We start from the raw sequence: 12,297 nt of genomic DNA, 5'->3' as shown, positions 1-12,297 counted from the left end.
GGATTTTTGCTCACCGTTCTTGTGATCATTTTGACCCCACGGGGAGAGATCTTGCGTGGAGCCCCAGATCGATGGAGATTATCAGTGGTCTTGTATGTCTTCCATTTTCTAATAATTGCTCCCACAGTTGATTTCTTCACACCAAGCTGCTTACCTATTGCAGATTCAGTCTTCCCAGCCTGGAGCAGGTCTACAATTTTGTTTCTGGTGTCCTTGCTCTTTGGTCTTGGCCATAGTGGAGTTTGGAGTGTGACTGTTTGAGGTTGTGGACAGTTGTCTTTTATACTGATAACGAGTTCAAACAGGTGCCATTAATACAGTTAACGAGTGGAAGACAGAGGAGGCTCTTAAAGAAGAAGTTACAGGTCTGTGAGAGCCAGAAATCTTGTTTGTTTGTGGGTGACCAAATACTTATTTTACCGAGGAATTTACCAATTAATTCATTAAAAATCCTACAATGTGATTTCCTGGATTCTTTCCCCCCATTCTGTCTCTCATAGTTTAAGTGTACCTAGGATGAAAATTACAGGCCTCTCATCTTTTTAAGTGGGAGAACTTGCACAATTGGTGGCTGACTAAATACTTTTTTTTTGCCCCACTGTATATGTGAGGTATATGCACCTGCAGTGTTTTTTAACAGTTACTTTTTAAGATTTGAAGGGCAGCTTGAGCTCAGGCTGGGTATAATAAAGACAAAAAAATTACTTGATAAGCTATTCAGAGGCAAATGGATAAAAGCCTTGTCACAAATACAGGCAAGGTTAGAAAAAAAAAACAATGAATGGTGGTTGATGCTAAAAAAGTGAAAATACTGACCACTTTGCTGTTCTCAGTTTCTCCCGTTTCTAATAATTGGAAGGCTTAAAATATGAATGTGAAAAATCTGCTGAGCGTATTGAGTTGCATTGACTGTATCCTGGGTGTGAATTTGTGAAAAACTCAATTTGAGTAAAAGCAGGGTGAAGTGAGAAGGACTTCTGGACTCGCAGAGGTGGAAAAAACATGCCTTACTGAATTGATCAAAACAACAGGTTAACTTAGAGGAGGTTAACTGGGAAGCGTCTCATACAGTACTGTTAAACTGATGTCTAAAGTTGTTTTTGTTCAAATTGTGTGATTTCTTACATTTTAGGTCCAAAGTGAATCACAGCCTCTGTATAAAGAGCTTCTTTGTGAACTATTTACAGGTGAGTCATTTCTAACAAATATATTGTATCTTATTAAAATAAGCTTTGTGGCCAACATGAAACTTACATGTTTTGCTTAACAGGATAAACTCAACATATTAACACCACTTTTATGATATTAGAAGCATAAATGCAATCGCCTGAAGTAAAAAGCTAACATTGGGCCATAAACATCACGCTCACATTGCTGCGCACCACCATAAGCTAAATGCGGCTAATGTTTGGCGTGATGGCGTTTAGTCGTCTGGTTTAGTGACTTTATAGCAATCGCTGTTTTTACAACACATTAAAGCTTCGGACATTCACCAGTGGATTATTTACTGATGTATAACAACACGTGAAAATCTCTAGCTTGTGTTAACAGCAGATCTTATTTCAGGCGTCTAACCAAAAACACGTTCAAAAAAACTGAGACAAGGGAGAAGTGGTCAAATGTCAACTCGCTTCCTGGTTTTAAGGACTCCTTCCTGCATCACTAAAGCTTCACTTACTAACTCTAAGGCTACAGATCAGTCTACAAAGCTCCTGTGTTCCTGAATGATGTGCAGAACATGATTGTGGAATAATTTTTTTCACAGAAGCTCCGTCAGAGCCTGAAATATTCTTCTCTCTACAGGATGAGGCCATGCATAAAGAGGTAAGGTAGAACCCACTTTCTGGGGAAAAGAACACATTTTCGAAGCAGTTTGATCATATATGTATCATAATAAATCTGATTTGCTTTGAAAGTTGCTTTCATTCGGCTGTCTCTGCTATTTGTGATCGGTTCTGTTTTCAGAATAACTCGGATGAAGACGAGACTTCAACTCTTCATGAAGATGAGCTTTCTGGTTTGTTATCTTGATTATTGTAGTGAACATTCATTTCCTCTTTTTGTTTTTATTTTGGTTAACAGTTAATTGAAATGCATTGTAATTTAGGATATTTGTGTCTGTTTGCAGCTCTTTCCTCTGACTCTGAGCCACAAGCCTCCTCAGCTCCCTGTCCAGATTTGGTAACTGAGATCTTTCCACACAATTCTAAATGTAATCTTTAAAACATCACTAAGAAGCAAATGCTGTCTTTATTGTTTTTCAGAAGAAACTGGTTGAGGAGGTGACCTGTCTTGTGGGAGGGATCCATCTGACAGAAGTCTGCACAGGTATCACAATTACTGAACAAAATGTGCCTGTCATTTATTTGATAATACATTTCTAAATCAATATTAAAATGGCAGAATAAGTGCACCATTTTTTTGTTTCTTGATTTCTAAAAGGACATGGATGTATGAAAGGGATTTAAAAAAAATTAAAAAAGTTTAAAATGTCATCAGTAATGTAATACAAGTATCACAAAAGTAATGTAACTGATTTACATTTGGATACCTTGATATCAAATGCAATGCAAATAAAAAGAAAATAAATAACATATGTTTTTATATCGGACAACTGATCATATAAAGATTATAACATGTGGCCTTTTATTAAGCCTAGTCTATAGACCAACAATATAAATGCACAACACATGATAATTTACTAGAGTTTAGAATAAGAAATATTTGAACAACAGAAACGATGACCTGGAAGATAAGCTATGGTTTCACTCGAGAAAATGTATTTTAATCCTGCTAGTTATCCTGATCATGTAATCTGTAACGTGACTGCAGACACAGATATTCTGCTGGGTTGTAATACACATTTCTTTATTTCAGATCAACTACAAGAAGCTGAGGAGGAGGAGGAGGAGGAGGGAGAGCAGCCGGTGGGTTCCCCCCCCGAGGAAACAGAGGTAACGGTTCAGGGGAAAAGGGGAAAGATGAAGGTGGTCTAACGGCATTTTAATCCACAATCGACGTCTAAATGTGTTTCGATAGACTTTAAATCTAAGTGTCAAACAGAAACCTTTATGACCAGTGGTGGAAAAAGTATTCAATATCCTTTCTTGAGTAAAAGTACTAAAACTACACTGTAAAATTACTCAATTTCAAGTCCATAGTATTTAAAGAATTAGGAGTTAAAGTACTGGATGCAGAAAAAACTCAAAAGATCTGTAAATATTTTAAAGAAAAGCAGCAAATCTTCACATAAAAGAAGCTGGAACTAAAACTTGCTGCCAATACATTTTTGTTCACCGACTCATAGTTTAAATTACTTAACCTGTTTTTTTTTCACGACACTGTCTCAGGGGATCTTAATATTTAAGAACCTATTAATGTGTTATACCAGATTAACGGAAATAATCTCAACTAACTGACGATACAAACCATTTTTACCAAAACAAAACACAAGTCTCATAAGAAGCATCTAAATGACCCCTGAGCGAAAAATGCTAACGGACATTGGCACAGAACTCAAGATAAAAGTACCCTTATTACTTATCGTAGCTGCCCTTACAAGATATCCGATTAAAGCTGAGATTCCACAGATTATGTAGGTATATAGTATCATGACTGAGTGATCCGGACTCGCGACAGGGGAAGCAAACACAGACATCACAACACGTACCTTTACGGAGCTTCTAGGGAGATCGTCTCACCGTAGCTGTCAATCTGATCAAAAGACTTGTTCAATGGCATTAAAACGAGAAAAAACGCGTCTGAATCGGTTAATCCATAGGTTTTTAACGTCTCTGTATAAACAAATTATTTCATTTATAATCCATAATTCAATTTTTATGTAAAAATCGCAGAGCAAAAGTTAGCTGCTAATGGTAGCCACCAGGGTGGCTGCTGCTTCCGGTCTTGGCTATGCGGTAGTCTAACACACACACATTACCAAATAAGGACTAGGTGGGAGTTCCCCTCGATTCCATTGGCTCTGACGGTTAGAAAGATATGTCACATGTCAAAATCCAGCAAGGGGGGCCAGAGATATGGAAAATCCACCCAAATGGCCCCGGAAGAGGTTTTTTTTTGTTGCTAAACCTCTCTAAAAAGGTCAAATATCACTTGTTTTGCATCAATCTTGATACAGGGTACTTATTATATGTTGTACTTTGGATTCCTAAAGCTTTTAGTCTACTAACCCATCATCCAAGGTTAGTTTTCACTATAAGTACAAAATATTTTTTGGACGGACACTATAATTTACAGTTTTTTTACTATGTTCAATCTGAATTTTCTTTCAAATAAAAGCTGCAGCGCATGCAAAGTCAGGGGTGGAGGAGAGCAAAATAGAGCGAAATGAGGCATGGCTAAAATGCATGATCCGTTTGGTATTTTGAAAAAGAAAACTTATAAATATACCTTATATAGGTATGGCCCTACAATATATTATTCAAATATAGCATGATAGATCTCCTTACCCGAGGTCTCAGGTCTCAGGCTCAAAAATGACATTCCCAGAACAAATGACCATATCTTCCCTTCTAAAAGGGTTACATTATCTTTTTTCTCAAAGCAAGGTTACATCTGTGAGTTGGATGTAGAAGTGTCAGAATCAATATAGATGTTTTTATTTTAAAGTAAATTCAGATTGAACACAGTAAAAAAATGTAAATGATTGTCCGTCCAAAAAAATGTTTTACTTGCAGTGAAAACGACCTTTGAATGATGGGATGGTAGACTAAAAGATTTAGGAATCCAAACTACAACATATAATAAGTACCCTGTATCAAGATTGATGCAAAACAAGTGAGATTTGACCTTTTTAGAGAGGTTTAGCAACAAAAAAAACCTCTTCTGGGGTCATTTCTGTGGATTTGACCTATCTCTGGCCCCCCTTGTTCGATTTTGCTGATTGACATCTCTTTCTAACTGTCAGAGCCAATGGAATCGAGGGGAACTCCCACATACTCCTTATTTGTAGTGTGTGTGTGTGTGTGTGTGTGTGTGTGTGTGTGTGTTAGCCAAGACCAGAAGCAGCAGCCACTCTTAGCAGCTAACTTTTACCCTCCGATTTTTACATAAAAATGGAATTATGGATTATAAATTTTAAAAAAGTATTACCCAGAAACATTATGGATTAACCGATTCAGCCGCATTTTTTCTCGTTTTAATGCCATTGAACAAGTCTTTTGATCAGATTGACAGCTAAAGTGAGACGATCTCCCGTAAAAGCTACGTAAAGGTACGTGTTGTGATGTCTGAGTTTGCTTCCCCTCTCGCGAGTCCGGATCACTCAGTGATGATACTATATACCTAAATAATCTGTGGAACCTCAGCTTTAATCGGATATCTTGTATGTGCAGCTACGATAAGTAATAAGGGTATCTTTTATCTTGAGTTCTGTGCCAAAGTGCGTTAGCATTTTTCGCTCAGGGGTCATTTAGATGCTTCTTAGACTTGTGTTTTGTTTTGGTAAAAATGGTTTGTATCGTCAGTTAGCTGAGATTATTCCCGTTAATCTGGTATAACACATTAATAGGTTCTTAAATATTAAGATCCCCTGAGACAGTGTCGTGAAAAAAAAACAGGTTAAGTAATTTAAACTAGGACCCGCCGAGGGGGTACAGTACTTGAGTTAATGAATGGACTTAGTTACTTTCCACCACTGACATCACATGGTGGTAATTAGGTACAGAGGAAGTACTAGAAACTGCTGGGTGTTTGCAGTAGACATTTCACTATGAAGGCTGAGTGGGACTGCAGGCCCCCACCCCCACCCAATATTGAATCCAGTGTGATTTCATCAGCAGTATGGTGCTCGAGTCTTCCTGCCTGTCGGCTCTGCTCATGGATGTATAATAAGGCTCTGCTGCTCCGCGATGATTGTCTAGCTTCAGCAGCTACATTACCTACGGGTGCGTTCGTTAATATTAACTGTGTGGTCCGGAGTCACTGTGGCACAGACTGGACCGCTGGTGAACAGCTGTTAGAACGGACCGTTCAGGTATTAAGAGCAGAGCTCCCTGTCGGAGCGGCAGAGCGTGATGTGCACTGAAAAGTTTTTCTTTCGCAATCGTTGAGCTGGCTAACTAACATACATTGTCACTATCTGCTAACGTTAGCTTTAGCCTTCGTTTTCAAATCGGTTTTTTCATAGGCTATAAACGGAGGTGGTATAAGTATAGATCTTGTACTAGAGTAAGAGTAGAAGTACTCAGATCTTGTACTAGAGTAAAAGTAAAAGTACCAGAGTGTAGGAATACTCTGTTACAGTAAAAGTCCTGCATTCAAAATGTTCCTCAAGTAAAAGTATTATCATCAAAATATAGTTAAAGTAGTGATAGTAAAAGTAGTCGTGCATATTGGTCCATTTCAGAATAATATATATGATATGTTTTTATAATCATTGATCATGAAAGTGTTCTCAAAGCTGGTAAAGGTGCAGCTAGTTTGAATGACTTTGTATACTGCAGGGTAGCTTGTGAATTTACTCCAGGTAGAACTAAAGTCTGATTTAAGAGTTAATTATATTTCACATCATTCATCCATATCTGTAAAGCAACTAAAGGTATTAAATACATGTAGTGGAGTAAAAGTACACCTTTTACTTCTGAACTGTAGAGCAGAAGAAGAACAATGTAGCAAAACATTGAAATACTTAAATAAAGTACAAGTATCTCAAAATTGTACCCAAGTATAGTACTTGAGTTTATGAACTTAGTTACTTTACACCAGTGGCTATAAAGATAGAAAGACTAAGCCTTGCACAGAGGCATGAAAATGCATTTTCAAAATGCTCAACAGTGCTGCCAAAATTATAAACTGACTGCTACACAATTAAAATAAATGCTTTTATATATTTCTATTAGATGTGACTCTTTGCCGTTTCTGTTATTATTACCTGCTGCTTTAGTTGTTCTGACTGCTAAAATCCTCTGTTATTCCTCATTTTAAAGCCGATATTCCGTGGGGTCAGGGGGTTCGGATCCTTGTCACCTTTATCATACCTGATGAGTTTGCATCCCTGAACACTAATCCATTAAAACGTTCAGAAATACAAAAAAATAGCAATACTTTATTAATACACCTGCTCAACAAGCATAATGAGATAGAAAAGTGACATTTCTGTATTCTCAATGAGTTTGTCCAGTGAGATATTATTGACTTTATACAGTGACTGCTGTTGTAAAGGTTACTGTTGATGCTGCAGAAACAACATGTAGTTACCATATGATTACATTCTAATAATTATTTTTCAAAATAACATTAAAATATCAAATAAATTGTTCATTCTGCACTTTTCTTAAACTTTGATACGGTCAATAATAAAAACGTGTAATAGTCACTATGATGTTCTGGGTATGCGTTGCACATGAGCCCCATTTCCTGGTTGAGGTTAAGAGTTTGTGGATTATTTTCCAGGATGTCAGCAGCAGTGAGCTCAAAGAACAACAGTCTTCTTCTGCTGATGACAGTTTTGGTAAGTGATATTAATAATAATTCAAAAGTTGAGTTGAAATCAAAGTCATTATGGAATGTAACTTTAGCGGGATACACCAGTGAAAGTTGTGTAGATTTAACCATGGGACCGCACTAAGGACGTTTCTGACTTTTAAATGTTTTTGATAGTTCTGGCTGTATTAATTGTTGGGCAGAAATACTGTGGAACAATGTACGTTATTCAACATTAAAACAAATGTAAATGTTCGCAAGTTAGCTTAACCCTCTGGAGTTGGTGGACGCGCCGGCGCGTCCAGGTGCGCATAATTTTAACGTAATTAATCATATATTTTCGATTATAAGGAGTAGAAATATGATTCAGATATCCGCAGAATCGCTGGAAGAGTAGCTTTCCAGCGGTATCTCCTGTGAGACTGTAACCAGGGCACAGCAGCCAATATGGCCGCTCAAAGCAGCTTGACTTTACACTGTGTGGGATTGGTGGATTCGTGTGTCCGTCAAGGAAATCTCGGCCGGCAGCCATCATGGTCTGAAATGACCAATGGACATCGAGAAATCACTAAGGACCTACCCACCAAGTAAACAAAACATAAACCACGTGTCTCCCATTAGTTTACGTCTTTGAGGAGAGAGAGCCAGAGAAAATGGCTAAAAAAACTTTACAGTTGCCGACTTCGCTAGAGATTTATTTCGCTAGCAGCAGTGAAGATAGAGCCTCAGAACCTGAAGTCTTCCACTCTTCTGAAGAAGAAGAATACAAAGACAACAACAAGGATCCATTTGGGCATGGGTAAGTGTAAATATTACAGTAATAGTGTACTGGCAATGTGTGGGGAATACCGCAAAAATGAACAATAGGTTTATTGATATATATTTTTTATCGATAGTCATGAACTTTTTATTGGACAAAATAGACTCTCCATTAGCAAACGTTTACTCTGTGTTAACGTTATTTTGGTGTGTAAAACTGAGATTACATGTGTAGAGGATTAAATTAATCATTTATTCGTCCCACAACGGAGACATTTACAGTGACATGTTTTTGCCATCGATTATTTTATCATACTGTTCTGTACAGATTAGACTTTGTCATAGATTTATTTATATGTGTGCCTGTTATTATTTTACCGTCCTGTACAGATGAGACTTTGTAATCAGATGTAGCCTATGTATATGTGTGTCTGTGATTTTATACTGAATGTAAAGTAACTGGATGGTGTGTGTGTGTGGCTTGTGTTTGTGTGTGTGTGTGTGTGTGTGTGTGTGTGTGTGTGTGTGTGGTGTGTGTGTGTGTGTGTGTGTGTGTGTGTGTGTGTGTGTGTGTGTGTGTGTGTGTGTGTGTGTGTGTGTGTGTGTGTGTGTGTGTGTGTGTGTGTGTGTGTGTGTGTGTGTGTGTGTGTGTGTGTGTGTGTGTGTGTGTGTGTGTGTGTGTGTGTGTGTGTGTGTGTGTGTGTGTGTGTGTGTGTGTGTGTGTGTGTGTGTGTGTGTGTCCTTCTCCAACCTCCCAAACTTTCTTTTTATGTGTGCATTGTTATTTTTGCTTGAGCAACATTTTACTTGAACTTTATTTCAATGAAATTAGTTGTAATTATTGTCCTACATTTTAATTTGTTTTACAGAGATGTTTCCCAGCTGCCTGGGCCTAGTGGCCCACAGGCGGCATTTATCCAGCAGCCAGAACATCCATCTGTGCCGGCCCCCAGGTCAAGATCTACTGTGGCTCAAGGGCCTTCACCAGAGCCTTCACCACCAAGGACCAGCAGACCATCATCACTACAGCTGCCTCCACCTCCATCTGTGGCTGCCACCAGGTCAAGATACACCTCAGCACAAAGGCTCCACCACAGCCATCACCTTCAACCCAGCCAGCAAGGAGGTCTCGTGGAGGTCTCGTATAGCACTTGTACACCCCACCTACACAGCAGCCCATGCACCATCACCCCCATCTTCACAGCAGCCAGACCCACTGTCTTGGAAGACAGACAAAGACCTTGACACTGTCTTGACATTTATAATGAATAGTTGGTTGAAAGTTCTGATGTTCAATATTGTAAATAGTTAGATTTTCCAGTTTCTTATATTTATATAAATAGTTGGTTGAAAAAAACATATTTATAATAAATTGTTGGTGGAAAAAAAAGGTTGAATGCTCAATTTGTATTTGTACACATCACATGAACCTTGGTATGTAATATGAAGTCATTATTCAGTCCTAATAGGCGCTTTCACACTGCGGTACTTTTCCCACAAAGGTTCATGTGAACTCTTTTATCGCGTTCACACCAAAAAGAGCCGGTCCTAAAATTAGTTCATGTGAACCTTTTTACCCCCTCGAAAGTCCCTGCTAGAGAGCAGGGACTTTCGAACGGCTCTTTTGTGAGAAAAGAGCTACATTTCTGATTGGCTGGAAGGATTGCAAACCACGCCCCGCAAAACTCCCAAAAAGTTTTGTGAAGCCGCCATTTTATTATCCTCGCATTAATATTATTAGCATTAGCATTAGCCCAGTGCAGAAACGCAGAGAGACTAACTTATGGCAACACAAAATAAAACATGGGAGTGGTGGAGATGAGGAGGTGTCGGCATTCTGGCGATTTACTCGGAAGGCTTCAGTAGAAGCTGCTGGGACTCCCAGCAGCTTCTACTGAAGCCAGTCCCTAACTCCGGGGACTTCCGGCCGGGGACTTTGGGCGGCAGTATACGCCGTGAAGTGGTTTGCGGCCTGCCAGTAAACCCAAAGCAGAAGAAGAACAAGTGACGTCAGCGGCTTCATTTGCCTAATCCACCCCCAGGGACTTTTTCCAGTGTGAACGCGATCTGTACTTAGTTCATGCGAACTAAAGAGTTCACATGAACTAAGTTCACATGAACCTTTGTGGGAAAAGTACCGCAGTGTGAAAGCGCCTAAAGTATCTCAGTCCCTGCTGTGGTGAAAGTAGAGTGATAAACACCTATTTTACTCAAAATTCTAATACATTTTTTTTCATTTTACACATTTATATACAGTGTAATTCAAATATCTCACTGCTTTTGTGATCCTAAGACTTTGGTAACCAAATCTAAAACACCAAAACAATTTGATCACATGAGTAAATTTGTGTTTTCACAAAAGTTTTGAAGATTTTTCGAAAATCGGATTTCACAATTTAAGCTTTTGAGCTACTTATCTCATCAAACAGTGCTCTAAGGTGAGTAATTTGCATATATAGCAATACCAGAGATTGTCCTGAACATTTTGATATGTAACACATGGGGTGCCATGTTAGAAGAAATACATTTAAAAGGTGATTTAAGAAAACATCTAAAAATCGAGAAAATACCCTTAGACTCCAGAGGGTTAAAGGCTGGTTTTTTATCGGCAACCCCTAAGTCTGATGTTGTTAGGCATCTTAGAATAATCTAAAAGAATGCATTTATAATGTGCAATAGTTCAAAACATATACAATAAAGGTAAAAAAATAAATCATATTTTGATTAAACCAAAATACTAACCTAAGTACAGTTAATAAAAAAAGTAACTTGGTTAAATTTGAATATAATATTAGTGTGTGTGTGTGTGTATATATATATATATATATATATATATATATAATTTTTATAGCGGTTTTAAGGTGGAAGGTAACAATTTGGAATATTTTAATTTATTAAATCCACTAGAGGTTTATTTAAATTTCCATTTATTTTTCCAAATAAACTAGCATTTAAAAGGTTCAAATATATTTTATAAAATATATTTGGTGATGATGAATCAGGACTTGTGTTGGAAGAAGTAGAAGTGGCAACAAATATTAATATATAGTATTCTCTTTGTTGAAATATGTTGACATGCAGTATGTGCCCTCTTAGGATGCATTTCAAAATAAAATAAATCTAAAGCCCATCTTTATGTTCACCATTGATGGTTAAATACCTTCATTAAAATGATCAGCCATTTTGAGTTGTGTGTCCTCTGTGATGTTGCATGTGATGAATAACCTCCGTCTGTTGTTTCAGAGGCCCAGCTGTCGATGATCACTCATCTCTCTCTGATCATAAACGACAGTCCTGCTGACCCTTGTCTCACAATGCCTGAGGAGTAACCACTTTATTTACATATCAGATACTTTTATTTAATATATGCTTTAAAAAGACAAGTTCAGTCTCTTTGGCCATTTTGAGTTGTTACATTAACCAGGGATCTTCATCCTTTGGTGTGGTTTAATTTGAAAGGAAAAGCCCTGGTTACAGTTTCATAGTCAGCGTCTGTGTGCTGGCCCAGTGTCACTGCAGCAATGTTGTTACAGTATCTGTTCTGATAAACGGCCACACAATTATTTAGAAAGTTTTAAATCTTTTGTTGAAAAAGATATAAAAAAAGCTGCTTTATATGTTTGGGAAACGCAGCCGTTTTCAAGTGTTTTCTGTTTTGTGTGGATACATGCATGTGTTGAATTTAATGTTGACAAAATAAATATCTTTTCAGATCTACAGCGATGAGTCCTGGTATTCATTCATCTTGTTTGCTGCATCTTAACTATAACTTAATGTGTGTAAAATGTCTGTAAATCTGTGATTTTCCTTGTTGGCAGCCCCGAGTTTAGTTTAAAGGGGAACTATCATGCAAAATGCACTTTTGTACGTCTTTTTATACATGAATAATGTGTCCCCGGTGTGTCAGCGAACTCACCAAGTGTCAGAAAACACAACCCCCTCTCTTTTCCTCCATACCCAAATCTCTAAAAACGAGGCTGCAACGGCGCTGATACAGATGAATCTTTTTTTGAATTTGTCTGACGGCAGAAAAGGGGTGCTCCGCCTATATGGGCAACTCTCCACCTATAAGGGTAATGAGACCGCTCGAAAGCG

At 38.0% G+C, this 12,297-nt stretch overlaps 1 protein-coding gene across 2 annotated transcripts in view; it reads left to right on the top strand.

The window, feature by feature from the left end:
* Positions 1 to 11,922, top strand: part of tdrd6 (tudor domain containing 6) — a 54,273-nt gene extending 42,351 nt beyond the window's left edge. For both annotated transcript variants that reach the window (XM_034228576.1, XM_034228575.1), the window contains 8 exons: positions 1,133 to 1,187; positions 1,766 to 1,824; positions 1,966 to 2,017; positions 2,129 to 2,181; positions 2,265 to 2,328; positions 2,878 to 2,954; positions 7,414 to 7,471; positions 11,446 to 11,922. In XM_034228576.1, the coding sequence (XP_034084467.1) occupies positions 1,133 to 1,187; positions 1,766 to 1,824; positions 1,966 to 2,017; positions 2,129 to 2,181; positions 2,265 to 2,328; positions 2,878 to 2,954; positions 7,414 to 7,471; positions 11,446 to 11,531 (504 nt within the window). In that variant the 3' untranslated portion in view covers positions 11,532 to 11,922. The remainder of the gene's footprint in view (positions 1 to 1,132; positions 1,188 to 1,765; positions 1,825 to 1,965; positions 2,018 to 2,128; positions 2,182 to 2,264; positions 2,329 to 2,877; positions 2,955 to 7,413; positions 7,472 to 11,445) is intronic.
* Positions 11,923 to 12,297: the final 375 nt, after the last annotated feature.

Source organism: Gymnodraco acuticeps, unplaced genomic scaffold (genome assembly GCF_902827175.1).
Source record: "Gymnodraco acuticeps unplaced genomic scaffold, fGymAcu1.1, whole genome shotgun sequence".
NCBI classification, from domain to species: domain Eukaryota; kingdom Metazoa; phylum Chordata; class Actinopteri; order Perciformes; family Bathydraconidae; genus Gymnodraco; species Gymnodraco acuticeps.
The sequence above is the reverse complement of the archived record's forward strand: the minus strand, read 5'-3'. Positions and strand labels throughout refer to the sequence as shown.